General features: G+C 37.3%; 1 protein-coding gene across 1 annotated transcript in view; it reads left to right on the forward strand.

Annotated features, from left to right (window-relative positions):
- The window catches only part of QRFPR (pyroglutamylated RFamide peptide receptor), a 44,939-nt gene extending 19,147 nt beyond the window's left edge, over nt 1–25,792 (forward strand). Inside the window, exons 2-6 of the mRNA XM_035029305.1 lie at nt 15,738–15,896; nt 18,986–19,047; nt 23,109–23,344; nt 24,534–24,631; nt 25,382–25,792. Coding sequence (XP_034885196.1) covers nt 15,738–15,896; nt 18,986–19,047; nt 23,109–23,344; nt 24,534–24,631; nt 25,382–25,722 — 896 coding nt within the window. The 3' untranslated portion in view covers nt 25,723–25,792. The remainder of the gene's footprint in view (nt 1–15,737; nt 15,897–18,985; nt 19,048–23,108; nt 23,345–24,533; nt 24,632–25,381) is intronic.
- Nucleotides 25,793–26,024: the final 232 nt, after the last annotated feature.

Raw genomic sequence — 26,024 nt, forward strand, 5'->3', positions numbered from 1 at the left:
TTGAGTTAATGCTTGCTAGAACGGTACCTAACACACGGTAAATGCTCAATAAACGTTACTAGAGTGGAAGTTAGTCCTTTAGTTTTGAACATCATCATCAGTGGCTCAGCCAAGGACACTTCTGGCTGGTATAGGGTACTAAACAGGGACAAAAGAAGAGAGAGCAGAGGAGAGCAGAGATGGAATTTCAGGCTGTTGCAAAACTCCAGAAGTTAATGAGAGCAGTGCAGAGAAAGAGATAAAAGATAACATATTAGTCAGGCTTCTCTAGGGAAACAACCAATTTTATTATTATTATTATTATTATTATTATTAGAATTGGCTTATATAGTTATGGAGCCTGAAGAGTCCCACAATCTGTTGTCTGCAAGCTGGAGAGACCCAGGAAAACCACTGGGGGTGATAGTTCAAAGGCCTGAGAGCCAGAGACCCAATGTGTAGATTCCAGTCTGAGTCTGAACCGCTGAGAATCAGGGACCTCCAGGGTAGAAGAAGATCAGTTTCTCAGCTCAGGCAGTCAGGCGGAGAGTAAATTCAACCTTCCTCTTTTAGTTCTGTTTAGGCTCTTAACAGATTAGATGCCCACTCACATGGGGAGGGCCATCTGCTTTACTCAGCTCACCAATTCAAATGCTAATCTCTTTTGGAAACGTCCTCAAGGACACAACCAGAGATATTGCTTAACCAGATATGTGGGCATCCCATGATCCAGTCAAGCTGACATCAAATTAACTCTATAACAAGAATTCATCTATATTCTGTCTTCTCATTCATTCATGCATTTGTTCATTCATTCACCTATGGGTCATATACTACTTAAGGCTTTTTGAATACAGAGCAAGACAAAACATAAACACTCTCAGCTGTTCTTCACGGAAAGAGAGCAGACATTAATATTCCACAAATAAACACTTCATTACAAAGTAGTATTCCAAACAATTCAGTTTGAATACAGTCAAGGATAAAGGAGTCAAAATATTTAAAAACCAAAAGCAAAATGTTGAACTAAGGTTGATTGAGAAACGACAAAAGAAAAATATGCATTAAAACAATATTGGCAAGTAATATCTAGAATGTCGTCTATAGCTTTTTGCTTTATTACCCTAATGTTTAATCTGGGCTCATTTAATTCTATTATTTGAAAGTCTTATTATTGCCATTAGTGGAGAGGAAAAAAACCAATTCAGTTCTTTTTCTAAAATAGTATTTGTGCTATTAGAATAATGAAAATTAGAAGAAAAATACCATAAGACACAATTTTACTGTACTGAACTTGTTTTCTGGCACAAATGTACACCCAGAAAATTCTTCTTATAAAGTAATTGAAGGAAGCACTCTGAGCAGAACTACAGAATTAGTATGAGATTTGGCTCCACAAAGAAAAACCTGAAGGTTTTGCAATCTGTTAAGTCCCTACTCATCCTAAATCAAAGTCTTTCTGGGGATCACTCCAGCCCATGTACGCACAGAATGCCAGTTGTCTTTCATGCTGCCACGTTCTTAAATATGTAAAGGCAACTAAGGATTTGTAGACAGTTTGAAGAAAGTTTGCAGAATAAAAGGGAACAAGACAGATAAATGAAATTAGAAGAAATGGATTATTTATAAATATATTTAGAAATAAAACTCTAAGTAGTATTTTTATATTTACAGACATATCCTGAAAAATGTCTTCTCATTTAATATTTTCCCAGTGGAATTAGTATTTGTTTTGTTTTGTTTTTAAGTAGGATGTGGAACCTAATGCAGGGCTTGAGCTCACGACCCTGAGATGGAGACTTGAGCTGAGATCAGGAGTCAGATGCTTAACCAACTGAGTCACCCAGGTGCCCCCAATTTGTTTTTAAGTCTTGAACTTCTACAATAAATGTGTCATTCAGCACCACAATTTTTAAGCTGATGTTTACATAAGAAAAACTTATGTCCCCCAAATTAATAAAACATTTTAAACAAAAAAGATACGTCGAAAAATTCTTGAGCTATCTTCCAAATATAGTTGGTAGAACATCAAAATTACAAATAGATGTTTTGAAAAGCATGCCTAGTGTCCACAAAGGGATGTGTGTGCCAAATGTTGCTGACATCGGAGGAAGCATCACATCATTTTATACATTCTTTGCAATTGAGCCATTCTTTGCAACTCTTTGTTAACTCTTGCAAAGAAGACTGGCTTTGAGAAGAGGTGGATGAAGAAGATGTTGAAGAATCCTTTAAATATCATGCTGACAAATTAACAAGTACTGAACTTGTTTAGAATATCAGTTGGGGGGGCGCCTGGGTGGCTCAGTCGGTTGGGCAACTGCCTTTGGCTCAGGTCGTTCGTGATCCCAGGGGTCTGGGATCAAGCCCCTCATCAGGCTCCCTGCACAGCAGAGAGCCTGCTTCTCCCTCTCCCTCTGCTACTCCCGCAGCTTGTTCTCCCCCCATCTCTCTGTCAAATAAATAAATAAAATATTTTTTTAAAAAAGAATATGAGTTGGAAAAGTTAATCACAGTGATAACCTGGAAAGCATATAATTAAACCACTAGATATTGCTTGCTGAAAATAATTTGGTAATTATTAATGATAATAATTATCTTTGAAGGTGGTGGAGATATTATTGCTTGATATTTCTTATAATGACATGCAAAGAATTCTATAAACATGAACTCGAGGAGAGTAAATAAACTCTGTTCTGCCTCCCTGAAGATCCATTTAGGACTCCCTACCTCAGTATAAGAGCGATAAAGAATCTGTAAGCTTTTGAGTCTCATAGTTTGCCTGAAATTGTACCTTTGCAACCCAGTTTACCCATGACATCACTTTTCACCAATGACAATGATTATACTCAAACCCCCTCTCCTTTCAAGTTTCTGGGCTGTTCCTTTCTTCATGAATAACAGAACATCCAAGGTATTTGTCCCACTGTTGTTGCAAATTTTACCTTCATTTTTCTAATTTATTATTTATTATTTATTATTTACTATTTATTAATGTTTGCTATTTGCTATGCCTTCTTGAAAAAGAAATATTTATGATGCACCATGAAAATGCTGATACAGAGCAGCATACATACATACCATTTGATTACAACCATTCTGTTTTTGTGTCAAGAGCATTATTTTAAACATTTTATATAGTGAATGATGGTTTTACTGTGTTTTAGTTACAAGTTACACTTGAAATGTGTTGGAAATTTAACTTGGCTCTTTAAATAATGGGAAATAGGCTACCAGTGCACATTTCACACAGAATATCTCCTTTTCACGAAGGAGTTACCAATGTTGAGTAGGAGATGTCTGGATTTAAGGAGATACTGACTTCATAAATCATGAGGAAGTTTCTCTGAAAAGAAACACTTTTGAGAATCAGAAAAAACTCTTAAAAGTGAAAATATGACTGTTGAATTAATATGTAAATTATAAGAGTTAGAAAACAAAGACAAGTGAATCTCCATAATGTGGAGCAAATAGACAAAGAGAATTTATAAAGCAAAAAATATATATAAACAAAAGTGGTAAACATAAGAATATCAATCCAGGAATTCCAACATCTGATTAATAGGCATTCCACACAATAAAAGCACAGAAATAAAAGAGTAAGAAGTCTTGAAATTCTAAAGGTGCAGACAAGGCCAAAGAGAAAGAGTAAAAAATGACACATGCTTCAGAAATTCCAATTTTTGGAATTTGGAACACAAAATTCCAATTACAAAGAGATCAATAAAAGCTTCCCAATAGTAAAGCAGGATACTTGTAAGGGAGAAAAAATCAGATGGACAATAAAAATGCATTCACGCTAAAAGTCAATAAAGCAAGGTCTTTAATATTCCAAAAGAAGATGATATTGAATTTAAAGTCATATTATAGCCATTTTCGGATATGCAAGAGCTTAAAGAGCTTACTTTAAAATCATTATTTTGAAGAAATTACTTGAAAAATATTCACATGAAACACAAGAAATAAGAAGCCATGAAATTAAAGAAACAGTGGAGAGGAATCCAATGAGAATGAATTTTAAGATAATAGCTATACAGCAGTCTTAAAAAAAAAAAATTAAAAAACTTCAGTCATCAAAATTGGAAGTCAGTAGGGGCACCTGGGTGACGCAGTCAGTTAACCATCTGACTCTTGGTTTTGGCTCAGCTTGTGGTCTCAGGTTCGTGAGCTTGAGCCCTACATCAAGCTCCATGGAGTCTGCTTGAGATTCTCTCTCCCTCTCCCTCTGCCCCTCCCACTCATGCTCTCTTTCTCTCGAAAATAAATGAATAAATCTTAAAAAAATTTGTTAGTCAGTAGTCTTCTAGAAGAATCTTAAAAGAACAAATATTGATGAAGTCCCAATAGTTCATTTTTGCTTTTGTTTCCCTAGGCTTAGGAAACATATCTAGTAAGAAATTGCTATGGCTGATGTCAGAAAGGTTACTGCCTGTGTTCTCCTCTAGGATTTTGAAGGTTTCCTGTCTCACATTCCTGTCTCATCCATTTTGAATTTATTTTTGTGTATGGTGTAAGAAAGTGGTCCAGTTTCATTCTTTTGCATGTTGCTGTCTAGTTTTCCCAACACCATTTGTAATTGATTTGCAGTAAATATGCTATGTGAAAAGTTGAGATATAATAGTAAGAGTAATGAGGATGATGATGATGGTGATGATGACAGCAATAAATGTAGCTAACATTCATGAATGCACTTTTACATAGTGCTAAGCACTGTTGTAAGCACATTATACTTATTATTTCATTTAATCTTCTAACAGCTATATGGGACAAGTACTATTATCATCACCTACTTTAAAGATAAGAAAACCCAAGACACAGAGAAGTAAGATAATTTCCTTTAGGTCTCACAGTTAACTAGTGGTAGATCCAGGATCTAAACATAGGCAGTAATTCCAGAGGTCACACTATAAACCACTAGAATGTGTTGAAAGAATGTACATGTTTCTTCTTCCAAATAGAAAAAAATGCAATAAAAAACTCCAGGAAAAATTGAATAAACAAAAATGCTCTGCAAGAAAGTTATGGCCCAGATTAAAATATGGCATACTTTAGAGCAATAAGTAAGTTAACAAGGATCATAATTATAAAATCAGAGAAAAAGAAATGTATTTGGAACATACATGTTGGCTTTGTCATTATAATGTTTAGTCATAATAACGAAAATGCTGTTTATAGTTTTAATCTTTTATAATTAAAATGTAGGTCAAGTGGAGAAGACTTAATATGGCTATGAAACAGAATGGAAAGCTATCCTGGTTAATAAAGTAAATGTAAAGGCAAGCTGACAGAAGTTTGAAGGAAGAAGAGAGAAAGAAAAGGAGGAAGGAGGTGGAATATCATTATCTTGCAAAGTGGGGAACAAGATAAACTGTTGGAAGTTGATAGGCCAGTGAATAGGATTTTAAGTATATTACTGTATGAGTCTAAGATAGAGGAATCTACATGCAAGAATTTAGGAAATAATCTCCCAAAACCTTTCCAAAGGAGTTATTGAAGAGTGTTATTACTACAAGAAAATTAAAAGCTGTAGGGAGAAGGAATAAGAGGTGATAAAAGTGAACCAAAAGCCCATCTATCCTAGAAGAAAGTCAATATATATCATGTAAAATCAGTAAATGAAGAAAAGGCATCTAAAGCACTTTGTTTCAAGATGTGAAGTTACCTGGTAGAAGAATTAAAAACAAGTAGGTGTTGGGGACTAGGACAGCAGGTGAACAAGGGTGGGCAGAGACCTATTCTTTTTCATTGTAGCCCTTCTGATTTTAAACCGTATGTTCATAATTCTGTGATTTAAAAGACATTTTTGGGGGTGCCCAGGTGGCTCAGTCAGTGAAGCATCTGCCTTCAGCTCAGGTCATGATACTGGAGTCCTAGGATCAAGCCCCACATTGGGCTCCCTGCTCAGTGGGGAGTCTGCTGTCCCTCTCCCTCTGCCCCTCCTCCTCCCTTCCCCCACTGGTGCTCTCTCTCTTGCTCGCTCATTCTCAAATAAATAAATAAATAAAATTAAAAAAAATAAAAGACATTTTTAAAACGAAAGTGACAAAAACATACTTTGCACCTGAAAATCTCCCAAAAAGAAATCTCCAGGTCCAGATAATTACACTGGAGAATTCTATGAAACATTTAAAGGATTAATGCTACCTTTACACAAACTTTTCCAGAAAATTTAAGTGGAGGGAACAATTATTAATTCATTTTATGAGGCCTTTATTACTCTGATAAATCAATCAGAGAGAGACAATACAATAAAGGGAAAACTGTAGGCTACTATCTTTCATGAACTCAGATACAAAAACCTTAGTTTTTAGCAAGCAGAATCCAACAACATATAAAAAGGATGATCAAGTGGGATTTATCCTAGGTATATTAGACTGACTCAATATTGACTCAAAATTTATTAAAATAATCAATGTAATCTACCATAGCTAATCAATGTAATTAGCTAAAGAAGAAAAATCATATAATCATAGCAATTGGCAGAGGAAAAACATTTTACAAAATCCAGGACCATTCATGATAAAATTCACAGCAAGTTAGAAATAGAAACTTCTCGACTTGATAAAGAAAATGTAAAATGTAAAAACCTACAACTAGCACCATATTCAGTGGTAAAAGACTGAATACTTTTGTTCTAAGAGCAAGGATGTTTGTTCTCACTACTCTTATGTAACATAGCTCTCAGAATTCAAGCCACTGCACAAAGGCAAAGAAAGGAAATAAAAGACATACAGTTTGGAAAGGAAGAAATAATACTATCTTTATTTTCAGGTGACATTATTTTCTGCATAGAAAATTCCAAGGACTCTACCAAAAACTCCTATAATAAGTGAATTCAGCAAGGTCACAGTATACAAGATCAGTGCACAAAACTCAATGGTATTTCTACATATTAACAAGTAACATTCAGAAACAAATGAAAAATACAATACTACTTATAATTAATCCAAAGAAAATGAAATACTTAGGTATACCATGAAACAAAACATACAGGCCCTATATGCTGAAAATTGCAAAATGCTAATAAAGGAAGTCAGAGAATACATAAGTAAATGGAGAGACATACTATGTTCGTGGATTGGAAGACTCGACGTATTAAAGATGCTTGTCTGGTTTTGGGATCAAGGTAATTCTGGCTTGAATGAGTTTGGAAGTTTTCCTTCCATTACTATATTTTGGAACAGTGTCAGAAGAATAGGTATTAATTCTTCTTTAAATGTTTGGTAGGCCCCCCCGGGAGGCCACCCAGCCCTGGACTCTTGTTTGTTGGGAGATTTTTTGATTACTGATTCAATTTATTTCCTGGTTATGGGGCTGTTCAGATTCTTGTTTCAGTTTTGATAGTTTATATGTTTCTAGGAATTCATCCATTTCTTCCAGATTGCCTAATTTGTTGGCATATAATTGCTCATAATATTCTCTTATAATTGTTTGTATTTCTGTGGTGTTGGTTGTGATCTCTCCTCTTTCATTCATTATTTTATTTATTTGGGTCCTTTCTCTTTCCTATTTAATAAGTCTGGCTAGGGAGTTTCAATTCTTGTTAATTCTTTCAAAGATCCAGCTCCTAGTTTCATTGATTGGTTCTACTGTTTGTTTGTTTGTTTTTAATTATTTCTATATCATTGATTTAAGCTCTGATTATTATTTCCCTTCTCCTGCTGGATTTAGGCTTTATTTGCTGTTCTTTTTCCAGCTCCTTTAGGTGTAAGGTTAAGTTGTGTATTTGAGACTTTTCTTGTTTCTTGAGGAAGGCCTGTATTACTATCTACTTCTCTCTTGGGACCACCTTTGTTGTATCCCAAAGGTTTTGAACTGTCATGATTTCATTTTCATTTGCTTCTGTGTATTTTTTTAAATTATTCTTTAATTTCCTGGCTGATCCATTCATTCTTTAGTAGGATGTTCTTTAACCTCCATGTATTTGTGGTTCTTCCAAGTTTTTTCTTGTGGTTGATTTCAAGTTTCATAGCATTGTGGTCTGAAAATATGCATGGTATGATCTCAATCTTTTTGTACCAGTTGAGTCTGTTTTGTGATCCAGTATGTGAACTATTCTGGAGAATGTTCCATGTGCACTTGGGAAAAATGTGTATTCTGTTGCTTTAGGATGAAATGCTCTGAATATATCTGTTAAGTCCACATCTGTTAAGTGAAGGTCCAGTGTGTCATCCAAAGCCCTTGTTTCCTTGTTGATCTTCTGCTTAGATGATCTGTCCATGGCTGTGAGTGGGGTGTTAAAGTCCCCTATTATTACTGTATTATTATCAATGAATTTCTTTAAGTTTGTTATTAATTGATTTATATATTTGGCTGCTCCCAGTTAGGGGCACAAATATTTACAACTCTTAGATCTTCTTGTTGGATAGACCCCTTTATTATGACATAGTGTCCTTCATCTCTTATTACAGTCTTTGGTTTAAAATTTAGTTTATCTAAATAAGGATGCCTACTCCAGCTTTCTTTTGATTTCCATTGGCATGATAAATAGTTCTCCACCCCCTCATTTTCAATCTGGAGGTGTCTTTGGATCTAAAGTGAGTCTCTTGTAAGCAGCATATTGATGGGTCTTGTTTTGTTTTGTTTTGTTTTAATCCATTCTGGTACTCTTTGTCTTTTGATTGGAACATTGAGCCCATTTACATGCAGAGTAATTATTGAAAGATATGAATTTAGTGCCATTGTGTTACCTGTAAAGTCCCTGTTCCTGTAGATTGTCTCCATTCCTCTCTGGTCTTCATTACTCTTGGTCTCTCTTTATGCTCAAAGTGTCCCCTGTAATATTTCTTGCAGAGCTGGTTTAGTGTTCATGAATTCCTTTAGTTTTTGTTTGTCTTGGAAATGCTTTATCTCTCTTATTCTGAATGACAGCTTCGCTAGAATAAGTATTCTTGGCTGCTTATTTTTCCCATTTAGCACATTGAATATATCATGCCAATCCTTTCTGGCCTGCCAGGTCTCTGTGGACAGCTCTGCTGCCAGCCTTATGTGTCTACCCTTGTAGGTTAAGGACCTTTTCATCTCTAGCTGTTTTTAGGATTTTCTCTTTATCTTTGTAATTTGCAAGTTTCACTATAATATGTCCTTATGTTGATCTATTTTTGTTAATTTTTTTGTGTGCGAGTAAAGGGATAGAAGTTTATTAAGTGAAGATACAGAAAAAGCTCCCAAGAGTGAGAGGGGTCCCAATAGAGTTGCCTTTTTTCGTTGATTTTTGAGGAGAGTTCTCTGTGCCTCTTGGACTTGAATGCCTGTTTTCTCCCCCAGATTAGGGAAGTTCTCAGCTATAATTTTTTCAAATAAATCTTCTGACCCTTTTCCCCACTCTTCTTCTTCTGGGATTCCTGTAATTTGGATATTATTTTACTTTATGGAATTGCTGAGTTCCCTAAGTATGCCTTTGTGATCTAATAGTTTTCTTTCCATATTCTTCTCAGCTTTATTATTTTCCATCATTTTATCTGCTTTATCACTGATTTGTTCTTCTGCTTAGTTCATCCTCATTTTATGACCTCCACTTGGGACTATATCTTGGTTATAGCATTTTTAATTTCAGCCTGACTAGATTTTAGTTCTTATATCTCTACAGTAAGGGATTCTCTAGTGTCTTCTCTGCTTTTTTTAAGCCCAGCTAGTATCTCTATAATCGTTGTTTTAAATTCTAGTTCAGACATCTTACTTATATCTGTATTGATTAAATCCCTTGCTATGAGTACCACGTCCAGTTCTTCCTTTTGGGGTGAATTTCTCTGTCTCGTCATTTTGTCCAAAAAAGAAAAGAAGAAAGAAAAAGAAAACAACAACCACAAAGGAGACTTCAGGAAGTGTTGCTGGTGTATGCTGTGTGAACTCTGCTATTGCGTTTTGTCTGCTCTTTCTTACTGGTCCATCCTCTACAGAGTTCCTCATTCCTTATAGTGGGGAGTGTTTGGACCTTTAACCAGGTGTGCTTTGCTGGTCTGAAAGTTAAAGCAATCTTGACAAAAAAGAATGCAGTGGGAGGAATCCTTTACCTGATATTAAAGCTTCCTATGTAGATAAAGTAATCAAGACATTATGGTATTGGCAGAGATAGACAGATGAATAGCATAGAATAGAAAATTCAAAAATATATCTACACAAATATGCTCAACTGCTTTCAGTAAAGGTGCATGTCAATAATGGAGGAAGGACTTTCCTGTTCAACAATTATTGATGAAGTAATTGACATTCATAGGCCAAAAGAAACAGAACACACAAAAACTCCTTAAATCTCACACTTTATATAAAAATTCTCTCAAAATGGATCATTGACTTAAAAGTAAATGCAAAACTATAAAACTTATAGGAAAAAAATGAGAAAATCTTCATGATTGGACACAAAGTTCTTAGAGTTCTTAACTGACACCAAAAGCACAATGCATAAAAGGAAAAATTGATAAACTCACCTCATCAAAATTAAACACTTACTCTGTGAAAGCCCATGTGAAGAGATGAAAAGACAAGCTAGACTGGGAGAAAATTCTTATAAAGCATATATCTTTTGTCTGACAAAGGACTAGTGTCTAGATCATATAAAGCACTCTTAAACCTTAGTTGTGAAAAGACAGTTTAATTAGAAAACAGACAGCAAAAGATATGAAGGGACATTTTATCTAAAAAGAATATACAGACAGCAAAGAAACACATGAAAACATGTTCAGCATTATTAGAAATCAGGGAAATGAAAAAAAAAACAAGATATCACTCTACAGCTATCAGAATGACTAAAATTTAAAAAATGAAAAATCTAAATTTTGACAAGAATATGAATAAACTGGGGTGCCTGGGTGCACATTTGGTTAAGTGTCTGACTCTTGGTTTCTGCTCAGGTCGTGGTCTCAGGGTTGTGGGATTGAGTCCTATGTCAGCTTCCACACTCAACACAGAGTCTGCTTTAGACTCTTCCTCTGCACATCCCACCTGTGCACTCCTTTCTCTCTCTTTCTCTTGCTCTTTCAAATAAATAAATAAATCTTTACAAAAAAAGAATATGAAGAAACTGCGTCACTCATACTTTGCCAATAGGAATGCAAAATGATACAGCCACTCTGGAAAATTGTTAGACAGTTTCTTATAAATGTAAACATGCAATTGCCATACAACCTGTAAATTACATTCTTGGGCATTTATCCCAGAAAAATGAAGACTTGTGTGTACCAAAATCTGTACACAAATATTAATAACTGCTTTATTTGTAGTAGTAAAAAACTGAAGTAGCCCAGATGTTTTTCATGGATGAATGATTAAACAAACTGGGGAATATTGGTAAGCCATACAAAAGAATAAACTACTGATACATGCAAAAACTTGGATGAGTGTCCAGGGGATTGTGCTGAAAGAAAAAAAGGACAATCCCAAAAGGTTATGTATTGTATTAATTTATGTAACATTTGTGAAATTAGAAAATTTTACAAATGGAAGACAGATTAAAAGTGGAAGAAGACAAATGGAAGATTGCCAGTGGTTAGGGACAGGGATGGGCAGAGGCAGGAGGGGCTTGGGTGTGGTTATAAAAGGGCAGCAGGAGGGACCCTTGGGTGTTGGAACTGTTTAGTATCTTGATGTGGTGGCAGATACCTAAACCTACACAAGTAATAAAATCATATAGAACACACACACACACACACAGGAAGGACTTAAGTAAAACTGGAAAATCTGAATATAATCAGCAGATTGTATTAATGTCCATATCTTGGTCATAATATTTTACTATAATTTTGCAAAATGTTACCATTGAAGGAAACTGGAAAAACTACACAAGGGATCTCTCTGTATTATTTCTTACAACTGCATGTGAATCTATAATTGTCTCATAAAAATTTCAATTAATAAAAAGAAAGAAAAAATGAAAAATGAAAAATAAATCAAAGAATGTCTGTCACAGTGATTGCTACATACCAAGCAACCCTCTTTTATTTCAGGCAGCATTATTTCAATCATGCAAACCCAGCCAACCCCAAGAGTTCTGTGCCTCTGAGTTGAGAATCTCCCCAAGCAACAGGCAGCACCCACAGGGAATATGTGTGTGTCCGGTCCTAGGAAGGGCCAGATTTCTCTCATCAGAGAGATTACCAGAAGAAGAAGCTGAAAAAGGAAGGGAGGGTTGGAAATTTAATGAAGCACAGAGAAAACAACAACAACAACAACAACAACAACACCTCTTCAGTGCCTATTTTGCTTGTCTTCTAGACCTTGGAAAATAATGTCCAAACTTAAAAAGAGCATACCAAAATGGTTAGAATGAAAATAAAGATCTAAGATAAGTGAGTAGATGGGAAAAGAGCATCTATTTATTTTTTTAAAGAACTCAAAGCTTCAGCCTAGATAAATACCATGCCATAACATTGAAGAAACTTGGCAATGTAATCAAGATAACACTGTCAGGGGGCACCTGGGTGGCTCAGTCGGTTAAGTGTCCAATTCTTGATTTAGGCTCAGATCATGATCTCAGGGTCATGGGATCCCTAGCCCCGCATCGGGCTCCATGCTCAGCACATGGAGTCTGCTTGAGATTCTCTCTTTCCTTCTCCCTCTGCCCCTCCCCACACTTGCGCACTCAAATAAATAAATAAATAAATAAATAAATAAATAAATAAATAGATAGATAAATAAATAAATAAACTCTTTTTAAAAAAAGAAGAAAACACTGTCAGTAATTTCGTAGAATATTGGTTGAAGAAATATCAGAGGGATGAGTTGAGCTAATGCTGTCTGGATGCATTAAAAGGATAAGATGACAGATTATAGAACTACTACAACAGTACAAAATTCTCAAGTGGATTATTAAATAAGATAAACATTTATGAGACAAGAAAACTGCCACATAGCATGGGTGTATTAAGTTAAGTGAGGGTGACATAGTGAAAAGAATTGGATTCAGATGACCTAGGCACATGCCTTAATCTGTCAATAAACAGCTGTGTGGACATGGGGAAATTGCTTGAATTTTTTGAGCTGCAGTATCTTTATCTGGGAAATGTTATAAAACTATGTTCTTTAATGAGTAGTTTAGAATCTATTCACAAAAAATCTGTTAGCTCTAAATGTACCAAATTTACCTCAGTTCTTTTAACCAGGTTGTCTGATGATAAAAGAGCTTCCATTTATTAAGAAACACATCTGTGCTGGGTATTTATGTGATTTTATAAAGCACACACTTTGGTCCTATGACAGATGGGTGTTATTAATCCCTTTTTACAAATGATAAAATCAAGGCTGAGTGCCTAACTAATAGATCAGGTGAATCAGGATCACAGTGTGTCCATCCTGATAGCAGGGGATCAGTTGACCAATTTCTCATGCTATTATGAGAAAGATGAGTATATTTAGGATGGATAACACTACCATGAGATAAGACTACAGTGAACATTACCATAATAATTCTTAGTTGTTTGGATAGTTATACCTAAACTGTGTTGATAATGAGTCCATGTTTTCATTTCATGGAAAATTTCTTCTGGTGTTTCTTTAACCTCAGCCTGTCCAGCTATTTCTTTCCTTTTTTTAATAAACAACTTGGTTAAAAGAATAGAAGAAATTCTCATCAGATTTAAAAACAAAAACATAAAAAGGAGAAATATTCAGATAAATAATTTATTCATATATTCCTTTATTCAAGTCTCACATCCAAAACAGGATTTAAGGTAATTTAATTCTTTCACAGTGTGATCAGTATTCAAAGAGTGAAATACATTAGTATTGAAAGCAAATTTCTGCACTTGGCATATAAACTATCTTGCTAGATAAGGAAAGACCTTAACATTGAACAGGGTTGGGATTTGGGGAACTGGAACAGAGGATGAGAATGAATGTGACTGGCTTTTGGGTTGAAATTTGGAGCTTCCAAAAAGGACTGGAAAGGGGGTATCTAGAGTGATATCTAAATACATTTTTTTCCTTAGTCACAAGACCTTGGATTAACAAAAATTTTCTATAAAAACAATAATTTTCTATTGGACAGATCCAGTTTATTTCAAGTTGATTTCAAGTGCAACAGAAACCAACCATGTGAAAATTCTAGCACCAAAGGCTGATGTAAATTTTAGTTATAGTCACAGAAGAGGGTGTTCAGACCCTAGGAGGCAATATAGTCTTGCAGTTTCTGCTTTAGCCAGGCCACATCTTGAGGATGGTAGGTTTTCTTCCTTCTGAATCGTGTAGTTACTAACCAGAGGAAGTCCTTGGAAGGTGTCCAAAGAATTGAAAGGTCTGAAAAGCATGTCAAATGAGGAACAGCTGGGACAACCAAAAAGGAAAAGACTTAGGAGTGACATGAAAGCTTCTTTCAAATATAAGAAGAGCTGATGTTTGGAAAAGATAGTTGGTTAGTTCTGAAACTCTCAGAAAGCAGAAAGCGAAACTGGAAGAAGTGGGTGGAACAATTAAAAAGCACTTTCTCCAGTAAGAGCCTTTCCAAAGTTGAATGCGGGCACTTCTAAAGGTCAAAAGCCTCCTGGGTTACTCATTATCTTCAATTCAGTGAATGTCAGTTGAGATCCTTCTTGTGCCATTCTAAATGCTTGAAATGTGTCAGTGAGGAAAACAGACAAGAATCCTCACTCTTGGGTATTTACATTCTGGAAGGTATGGGGAAACTTTTAATGAGCAATGAAGCCAATCAGTAAATTATGTAGTCTGTTGGAAGGTGAAAGAGTTATGGGAAAAGAGTAGAATAAGACCAGAGCTATGAGAGGAGGCGGAAGGGGAATGGGGCAGACCTTAGTTACAGATACGCTGTCAGAGCAGGTCAGCCTCATTGAGGAGGAATTTGAGCAGTCTTTGGTGAAGGGTGGGAGGGAGTTCTCTGGGGGAAGAGCATTCTAAGCAAAAGAAAAAAAAAAAAGCCAAGCATCAGCTTGAGATGGGAGTATGCTGGCAAGCAAGACTCCTCTGCAAGTGTTTAAGCAGAGCTTGGCAGAGCATCTGAGAGAGAAGCTGAAAAGATGATTTCTGGTTTTGGTGAGAGCTTGGACTCCATGACTTCTGAGGTCTCTTCCAACTTCTCATATTCCTTGAGCTTCTGATTCACTGATAATTCAGAATAGTTAATTTGGTAGCAATGAACAGGATAGATTCAAGAGTGGAAACACCAGACCAGGGTTACAAATAAATGGTTGAAAGGCAAGACAGATAGTGTAAACATTTCATAATGCTGACAATGTATTCACATATTGTAATAATATTGTGTAAATCATGCAAAGCATGTGTGCAGACCAAATCTTGCCCAGGGGCCACCAGTTTGAGACTTTGCATTAGAGAAAGTGAAATCAGTTAAGAGTGTAATGATGTAAGCCACACGTAAGGTCGTGGACAGAAAGTCAAAGGAGAATAAAAAAATAAAAGAAGAGAGCCAAGTCTTTGGTGAGAATTCTTCCTTTGTTATGATTTGACAGAGAACAAAAAAAGAAGAAATAATCAAAGATTACTGTGTGGTTGAGACTCCAGGAGACCAGTTCACACTGCCTTTGCTCTTTCTTAAGCAAGACTCACATTGATTTTCTTTTTCCTGCCTATTATCAATAACAGATACTTACTTGCCTTTTCATTGTCCTCTTACAAGTAATCACCTATAATTTAGGTACTTAGAGAAAATATCAGAAAATATTTTGAATCTATAATGTAATTATAGTCATAAAACTTTTGAACAGAGGCTCAGAATTAATTAACTGCAACAATTACAGAGACACAGATAAAACTTTTACTCTTGATGTTTAACTTGTCCTGTTTCCTTGTTGCAGGTGCCTTCATTTGCAAGATGCTGCCATTTGTCCAGTCTACTGCTATCATGACAGAAATTCTCACCATGACCTGCATTGCTGTGGAAAGGCACCAGGGACTTGTGCATCCTTTTAAAATGAAGTGGCAATACACCAACAGAAGGGCCTTCACCATGCTAGGTGAGGATGTACCAGGGGCAGCATTGCCATTCTTTATTACAGAACACACAGAATTTCTTCACAGTGAACCATATCGATGAACCAGACAAGTAGCCTCTTGTCTAGCTTGTAGGCATCGGGGTGTAACTTCAGGATTTTAGACCTCTCCCCATTTACCCTGACCCTCACTCCTTTTCTCCTTTAGGCCTACCCCCACACTTAAAATCTCCCATTTTAGAGTTACTCCTTCAGTTTAAGTCTTAACTCTTAAGCTCTAGTTCCAGCTAATTTAAGATAACCTTTCAGTGGCATTACTACATTAACATTTATTAGATTAGTAAACGGTCATCCTCAGGTAAGAGGCATCTAAGCTAAAATGCCCTTCTTAGAACAGGTGGATTTTGATAGGGGAAGGAAAGGTGCTTTTTAGAAAGGTAAAGAATAGGGGTGCTGCTCAGAGGTGGCCCCAGTGGTGAGGCCGCAATAGCAGAAGTCCACAGGGCTCATGAGATCCCTGGGTGCTGAGTGCTAGAGGTGCCTGACGAACACAAATTCCATCTACTTCATAATTTTGCTTCAGGCGTTCCTGAATCCTCAATTTGCTGTAACTCTTCCTTAGTCAGCAAGTCATGATGAACAGCTACCTTTTGATAAGTGGCAAACTTGAAGCAATGTCCTAAAACCTAGCATAGTAAGAGAGAAGAATTTCTCTATTCGATCATTATCATTGAGGCATTTAAAATTTTAATGTGCTTCCCAGTGGTTTGAATGTATGATAGTTCATCAATGAGAGATTGAGGGAACAACTAATGCAATAACCGAAGAGCAATTTTTACTACTATCTCACTTGAGAGGAAATGAGTAAACATTTATTTCTGCTATAAGAATTTAGCCAGCATGGGAGAGTAGAATTATAGAAAGAACTCCTGAAGTCTTTGCAATGCCAAACTCATTTTACATAGTTTGAAATGAATAGATAAATCAACAGGGAAAATATTCATCAGTTTTAGTTAGTTAGTTTCAAATGTATGGCATATCCTCCCTACAAAGAATTCAAAGGCCTCATTGCTTTTAATAATTGACATCTTTCCACCTTCAAAACATCTGAAAAGCATGTGTGGGTGTGGAAAGCCGGTGAAAAAAGGAATACATGGAGGAGGGAAGTTATTAAAAAAGGAAAGAGAAGTAGAGAGTCTCAAGATCTGAAGGCAAAGTCAATAACAGGAAGTCAAGGCAAATTCTACTCAAAAAAGTCATGGGAGACAAGGATTTTAAACCAAGAAGTTTCATCTCCCCATGGGACTTTCGTGCAGTGTTGCCTGATATCTTCTCTCTAGCTCTGTTACACTGGGAACCAGCCTTGTCCTCATGCCCAGTACCTCCTAGCTGAGACTGCTTTGCCCCCAGGCCCACCACCAGCAGCGACCTGCCAGACTCACTTGCCCACAAGTGTTCACAGATTATACCAGTAATATAAATCTAACCCTGGCCCTTCAATCCCTGAACAAGCAGTAAACCCAGAAGGACTGGCAATGAAGTCAATCCAATTAGACTCAATTCCTCCAGAATTTCTACTAAAGATTGGAAAAGTGATTGGACATAAGATAATATGAGATACTGATCGGACTAGAATAGAATATATGTGTATGGCAATGTGGAGAGAGATTGATTTGTGAGTCAGAACTGTCTTAAATCTTTGAATAATAATGACTCTCTATAGGCAGTGCCAGTTCATGTGTTTCTTTATAATAAACCCCAGTGACAGTTTAAGTGAGTCTCAGTTTCTTGAAACCCAAGGCAATATACTGTTTTCTCAATGGTGCTACTCAATATAGAAAGAACAGGAAGAATTTGAGCCAAGAAATTGCTCTCAGAATTGATGTTGGGTCTCTTGGTTCTGGCCTCATCCTAGTCTGTTCAGATTCTCTGTTTCTGGCTAAGGACACATCATTAAAGCAATTCCCTCACCAAACATGGAGGACAGGGAATTTGGAAAGAGCACTCTGGTTTCTGATGTTTTAAGTGTTGGTTTTTGTAAAGCCTCATGTTAGAAGGCTCAATATAAATGGTACTGAGTTGTAAGAAGAAACCGTAGATGGTGATCTATATCGTGTTTAAGTTATTCATCCATTTGAGAACCAAACAGCAGGTGCTTGATCAACATCTACTGAGGGCCAGGAATTTTCCTTGGACTCTTGTTTGGGGAAACAAACACAAAAGTAAATTGCATTGTCTTTGCCCTCAGTGAGCTTAGAGGATGTTGAAAGGAAATGACTTAAGGGCAGCAAATGACTAGAGGGCACATGGAGACAACAGGGAACTAGCAGTCAGTTCTACCTGGAAATGATGGCGGCCTTCAAAGATTTCCTAGAGGAAGTGACATTTGAGTCAAGTCCTGGAAAATGAGTTCACAGATAGTGGGAATAAAGTGCCAGTCCAGGGTGACAGTGTCGGGGCACAGAACAGCTCAATGCATTCTGGGATATAGGGACTGAAAGCAACTATTTAAGTTCCTCAGTAGAGGACTCTGGTTTAAAGAACAAGGACAGAAATTTAAGAGGAGAGAGGGGCAAGTGAGAGAACCTCAGGAACCATGTTAAGGGTTTGGGTTTTATCTTATAGTCACCAAAACACTATTCAGGAGTTTTATTGTTTATTGTCTTAAGGAGTTTTTTTGGGTTTTTTTGTTTGTTTTTTTTTTAAAGATTTTATTTATTTATTCATGAGAGATAGAGAGAGAGAGGCAGAGGCAGAGGGAGAAGCAGGCTCCCTGCGGAGCAGGGAGCCCAATGCAGGACTCGATCCCAGGACCCTGGGATCATGACCTGAGCTGAAGGCAGACACTTAACCGACTGAGCCACCCAGGCGTCCCTTGTTTTAAGGAGTTTTAATTAAACATTTAAAAATGTTTCAGGAAGACTATTCCAGCAGCAATTTTGAAGATGGTGAAAGAGTGGCCGTGAGAACAGGTAGACCCCTGCACTGCTTGAGGGCAGAGATGATTGCATATAAGGAGTCTTTATGATCAGCACATGTGCTTTATGCATAAGCATGCATGTGTTTTGCTTCACTGATGGAGCCATGTTCTGATGATTTTGATGTTTTGGCAGGTGTGGTTTGGCTGGTGGCAGTCATCGTTGGATCACCCATGTGGCATGTGCAACGCCTCGAGGTAGGTCGGGACTGGGATTGGTAGTCATATTATTGAAATGTTTCCCAGCCCTCTCAATGATAATCTGATTTCTTCCTGCAAATTTGTATGATCCCAATTATTTCACTGAAAATTTTTCAAGTGGAATAAAATAATTGGTTTAAAATTTTTTCTCCCCTCTGTTTATCTAGCTCTCCCTTGATTTTATATTGTTAAGCCTTTAATGCTTAAAAGAAAATTTACCAGGGTCACTTTCTACTTTGTCTTGTTACATTTGAAGAGTTCAGTGGTTGCTCTAGACTTTTATTTTTAAGTCACATTAAAAAATTATCATCAGTTATCTGCTTATTAGTTGATTCTCCTTCACAAGTCCTTTCTTATCTATCTCCCATACATTGACAAATTGAAATTTGAATTGGAATGTGTGGCAAGATCATCTTATCTGACCTCTCTCTTTCCGTCACACCTCTATTGGATGGGCCCAGCATTGCATGGGAATTCACAGTGGAGGGAGCACGGTGCTGTTTTTGGTGGGTGACCCAGTCTCCCCAGTGGGGCATACATGCTTCAACATGTCCTGCATAGGTGATCTAGCCCAGATGTAGTCTTCAAAGGCAGTAGGGAGTTGTTCACATACACACTAAGATAATTTTTTAAACCATGTGTTCTTTTTATACCTTTTTAAATTGATGGAAGCAAGTGTGAAACTTTATTGGATTTGCAATGTCCATTGGAAGGATAACAAATGAGCCCTCAGGCAAGGGTACATTGAAAACATGACTTGATTTTTTATGTAACCAGTACATTGAATGAGCTAGACTCCATAGGTGAGAGCAGGAGGTAATCTTATTCTGTCCCTTGCTACCTACAGAAATGTGATCTGAGGACCTCCCAGTACTCTGATGCAATGTCGTGGATGAAGCCCTGAGCAGGCCCTGTTACTCTTCCAACCATTCAGAGAGCAACATTCCTCTGGTCACTTTCAGTCACAACAGCAGTGTTAAGTCTGTGGTTAAATGCCCAGCCCAGTGTCACAATCACATAAATCCCTACTCTCAATCAATGCAAAACAACCCCTTCCCTCAGCTTAAGCTATTTTTAGGTCTAGAACCCTACAATATGGAAAAGGGGCATGATCCCCCTCTCCTCCCCTTCTTTACTGTGCATTTCTCTCTTCCCATTCAATTGACTGCCTCTGGCTCCTTGGAAGCTGGTTAGAAGGGTGAGGAGAGAAGGGGACAGCTGTACTCTGGTAGTGACGCCCTCTGCACGCGACTGTTGCCCATGCTCCACTCTTTGCTTGTGGGTTTTTCAAAGATAACATCACTGAGGCTTCCGACTGCTATTCCCTTCTCCAGCAGGCTGCTCATCGAGACCCTTTAGCTTCCACACACAACTTTTTGTGGCCAGCTCTTTTCTCCAAGGCCGTCCTTACCCCAGCAGGAATCCTGTACCAAGGGGGAGTCCTCTCATAGGTGACCTAACCCGGCACTCGTTTGTGGGGTCCATTCCTGGTCCCTAGCCACAAGGGGATTTGTCTATTTCTTCAAATAAAATTATTTTATCATATGCTCTAAATATAGTTTAAATATGTAACTCATTTAGTTTGTAGAAAATGCATATGTAATTGGCAAAGCCAGTCCTCTGTGTCAGACAAATCAGCCGAATTGGATTTGCTTTCTGTCAGGAAGAAGTGTGATTTCATTTTTCATACCAGATAAATGTATTAATATGCATCCTCATGGCCTCCTTCTCACTTTTAAAATTCTATTAGAGAGAATGTGTGTGAGCATGCACAAAGCCTGAATTTCTCACCTGGGTGAAACAAAGCACCACCAACTTCACCATTTCCATCCACTGAAGTTCTCTTTGCTTTGCTCTCACTGGGCTCTCTCTCAGGAATGATGTGTTTGACAATTTTCAGGGGATGGAAGCTATGAGGTGGTTAAATTAAAATTGTCATCACTTCTGCCCCTTCGCTGTATGAAAAATGTAAATTTACGACATCTCAACACCTGTCAAAGCACCTTTTTTCTAATGCCAAGCTTTACCCTGAATAGAAATATGTTTAATATAGGGAGAAGCACAAAGCCCTGTCATGTATTTATGGTTTCTTGATCATGGTGGCTTCACTGACATCAGTAATTCAAACCACCTCCTTTTTCAGTGCCTCTTAGTAAGACTGGGGCTGGCTAAGAGATCTGGCTTACATAGCTGGGAAGAAGAGGGATTAGAAACGAGGAACTGGGAACGTAGAGCCAGCACAACACTCAGTCTCAGGCTTCTCCTAGGCAGTGGAATTTTAAAGATTTTATTTATTTATTTTAGAGAGAGTTAGAGCTAGAGAGAGAGCACGAGCAGGGGGAAGGGGCAGAGGCAGAGGGAGAGAGAGAATCCCAAGCAGGCTCCCCACTGGGCACAGAGCCTGACACAGGGCTCGATCCCAGGACCCTGAGATCATGACCTGAGCTGAAATCAAGAGACGGCCACTTAACTGACTGGGCCACCAAGGCACCCTGAGGCACTGGAATTTTAGAGAACTGTACGAAGATCTGAAATTGGCTCCTTTAAAGCCATCTGCCCGTGCCCTGAGAAAGTCTCCCCAGGGCAACATGCACCTATTTGGAGACTGCTGGGGTAGCTTTGTGTCTTAAGATATACCAATGTGTTGACCCCATGGCTGTTGACCTTTGTGGGCTTTGCCTACATGGAATCACTTTCACTTTATATCCGGTTCACTTTATTTCTGGTTCCCAGGGAGTTTGGATCTTGAAATTATTATCCAATAAGTGTTTTCATTCCTCATTTATTTGTAAATAACACCTCAATCAGAGCTTGAATTTTTTTACCTTTGATGAGTATACGAGGAAGCTTTTTCCCCAATTCAACTGACTAAAGACTGGTGATAAAATTTGCAGGAATGAAGGCAGAAATACGTCTAAGACCTAGGTATTCTTCATCTGGAAAGCTCTTAAGAGAATAAAATGGCAGTAGTTTTGCTAAATTCTCTTTTGTTCTTATTATCCAGATAAATGACTCTTGAATATGCTTTGCTTAGTTTGTCCCTTATTAGCATTCGCTATTATTATTAATATTGTTATTAATAATATTTTGAACTCTTGAGTCTCTCAGAAATAGTATTAATAAAGAGACATTGCCTTTCCGTAAAATATCTACCTCAGAGGCTTATAGCTGAGTCTGAATATTTGTAGATTGACAGTAGTTTGAATCCCAATTTCTTATTCATCTCAGAATCTTAAAGCTCTCAGTTACCTTTCTAAAATCTTTGCAAGCAACCTGATCATTCCAGTCTGAAATAGCAGTAACAAAAGACAAGTTTTCAGTACTATCAATTGAGAGACATCTGATGCCTTGCCAAAATTTGTCTCTTCAACAATTGAGGAAGCAAAATAATGTAACATTAAACTAGCTGGCATACAAATACAAAATACTTTTTTCATACATACTTTGGTTATTGTAGTGTATTCTTCATCTGGAAAGCAAGGTTCTTCATCTGGATGGTATACATACATACTCTGGTCAAAGAGTATAGCTTTCTTTCACAGAATTCAAAAATTATGAGTATCAGGTAAAAAGTGCTAAAAGATTAAAAAAATAAACCAGCGGGCGCCTGGGTGGCTCAGTCGTTAAGCATCTGCCTTCAGCTCAGGTCATGATCCCGGGGTCCTGGGATCGAGCCCCGCATCGGGCTCCCTGCTCCGCGGGAAGCCTGCTTCTCCCTCTTCCACTCCCCCTGCTTGTGTTCCCTCTCTCGCTATCTCTCTCTCTGTCAAATAAATAAATAAAATCTTTTAAAAATAAATAAATAAATAAACCAGCTATTGACCTCAATTCCATTTAAAATAGAAAAGAAAGTATAAAACCATTAAGAACATAAGGAATGAAGTAGAAAAATGACACTGCACAACAAAAGAACAATAAAAATGTATCTCATTTGCAATATGTACCTACAGTAAATATGTAAGGATCTGAAAAATGCAGCATTAGAATAGTACTTGGCTGCTTTCTGTTCTTTTGATGCTGACTCTGGTTCTTCTAATTGAATTGTTCTTATGTTAAAGGTTAAGTATGACTTCTTATATGAAAAAGAACATGTCTGCTGTCTGGAAGAGTGGGCCAGCCCTGCACACCAGAAAATCTATACCACCTTCATCCTTGTCATCCTCTTCCTCCTGCCTCTTATGCTGATGCTTATCCTGTACGGTAAAATCGGCTATGAACTTTGGATAAAGAAAACAGTGGGCGATTGCTCAGTGCTTCGAACTATTCATGGAAAAGAAATGTCAAAAATAACCAGGTCTGTTTAATGAAATATTCACCTCTGTTTAAAATACTTTTAATTAGTCGTGCTTGAAGGAGCTGTTGCCAGAGCTTTCTGAATTCCTGGGAAATTTAGCCCAAGTGCCATTTCTAATTCATGTTAGGGCATGGGCTGACTTTAAAGTTTGGAGATTTTAGGTATGGTAGGAATTTAGAAAATAGGTACATTTTCATCTGCATGTCAGTATGACATGGTGGGAAGAGCTGTGGTGTGGTCTTCCACGCCACTCACCAGCCACATGGTGTGGATGAGCATCCTTACTCCTAAGCCTCCGGCTTTCCTCCTGTGTACCAGGGAGCTTAATAAATATCCATTCTCACTTCCTCCTACCCAAAAGTGATGCTAAAATACATGAGATATGTATGAAAGTCCTTTGGTGACCAGAGTATATGCTATTTACTTTAAATTATTATTAGTAGTATAATAATAAGGGCTTTCTTTTCTGATCACATTCATTAATACAAATTTTAAAACACAATTTACTGATATGGTACTTGTAGTCCATATGGTTTATTTTGTAATCTACATGGAATGGCTATTACAAACAAAAGCAAAAACAAAAACCTTATAAAGAGTTTTGTAGTCTGATGAAATTTTCTTATTTCTTCAAGTGTGCAGCGACCTCTAGTGACGCAGTTTGTATGAAGCAATCCTCCCTGTCAGTGCAGAGCCCTGGACTATTGAGCACCTTGGGACTAATTGCTGATTTAGCTCTCCCACTTCTTCAGAAGAGTGCTCTTCAATATAAAGTGAATAAGAGCTTAAGCACTGAAGTTAAGCTGCCACACTAGCTCTTACAGTTAAATGCTTACTGGTCATCTGACTTTGCAAGTGACGTAACCTTCTCTGTGCCTCAGTTTCTGCATCCATCAAATGGCTTACTGAGAAGATGAATGATGTTATCCATGCCAAGCACCTAGCAGAGTGCTAGACCCGTCTTGAGCATACATCATAAGGATGTTTATAATCTCAGAAATATAGGGATGAGGGTAAAAGCGATGGGAAAAGATGAGAAACAGTCCACAGTTAACCTGTCATGAGCTTTTTTAATATTTGAAAAATTATGGTTGAGAGCTTTAGGCTCAAGCTTGATTTAATAACTCTGATATCAATGTGACAAATTTGCCAAGAAGTTAACTCATACCATGTATCCTTATGGGTCCAGGAAGAAGAAGCGAGCTGTCATTATGATGGTGACGGTGGTGGCTCTCTTTGCTGTGTGCTGGGCACCTTTCCACATTGTTCACATGATGACTGAATACAGTGAGTGCTTTTCATTCTCCCTTGATAGACGTTCTAGTTCATTTCCTGCTAGAATGGACAATGAATCATTGAAAGTTGTTGCTATTCCCTTGGGGAATCAAATATCAAACACTGAATGGGATCCTTTCATGTTTTCAAGACCACCAGATCGTTACATGGTAGGTAATTATTTATGACTTTGACCAAATCTTTAATAATTACAGAAGATACAGAAACGTTTTTGAGTCTTCTTTCATGCCATGCTTCCCATTCTCCCTAAGCCATTCAAACACTGGGAGAAGTGTAACATCCTCCGAGTGTTCTCTGTTTAGATTTTAGAATACTGACTTGAACCACATGTATTTAATAACACCTAGGGTTTCAGGCAGATTGTCAGTGTATCACCTCTGATAATCCGAGACTTAACATAATTCTCAGGTGATTGTGTTTCCATAACACAAGCAAACATTTGAACGGTAACTGCTGCTTCCAGTTTACATGAAGCTTGGAATCCAGTGGCAATGCCGTAAGCTCTCTAATAGGTGCTGAGTGCCAGGTTGTGCTTGCGAGCCAAGACTCTCTAAGAATGAGGACGCATCACAGAGCTTATTTTTCTTCAGAAATCACATGGCTCTTCCCAAAATTGTCTTGACACTTTTTCACACCTCTAGCCACTTGTTAAAGTGTTCGGTAAAGACAGATGATAAACAGAAATTTTACTTTCTGCTCATTAGAACATAATGCATTCTACACTATTACTTTTTATTTCAGGCAATTTTGAAAAGGAATATGATGATGTCACAATCAAGATGATTTTTGCTATAGTGCAAATAATTGGATTTTCCAATTCCATCTGTAATCCCATTGTTTATGCATTTCTGAATGAAAACTTCAAAAAAAATTTTTTATCTGCAGTTTGTTATTGCATAGTAAAAGAAACCTTATCTCCAGCTCGAAGGCATGGAAATTCAGGAATTACAATGATGCAGAAGAAAGCAATGTTTTCCCGGAGAGAGAATCCTGTGGAAGAGACCAAAGGAGAAGCGTTCAGTGATGGCAACATTGAAGTCAAGTTGTGTGAACAACCAGAGGAGAAAAAATATCTCAAATGACATCTTGCCCTGTTCAATTCTGAACTTTCTGAGAATTCTGCTTTAGTCAGTGGGCACTAATTATAACAAGGTCTTCATAATTAGTACCATTCATAGCTTAATCAGAAGAGAAATTATTTTGAACAAAGGTCAAATAATTTTTTATTCTTGGAATGATAAAAAGAAGGAAACAAATCATTTTTTCATAAAAATATAACATGCATGAAAACACAGTTTTGAAAAATTAGTAAATCATCCTTCTAGATCATAAAAGTGGATTTAAGAAAAAAACCTGTACAGAAATAAATGTTCTTCCTCCCAAT

Source organism: Mirounga leonina, unplaced genomic scaffold, assembly GCF_011800145.1.
Source record: "Mirounga leonina isolate KUSES-001 unplaced genomic scaffold, KU_Mleo_1.0 Mir_234, whole genome shotgun sequence".
Classification (NCBI taxonomy): domain Eukaryota; kingdom Metazoa; phylum Chordata; class Mammalia; order Carnivora; family Phocidae; genus Mirounga; species Mirounga leonina.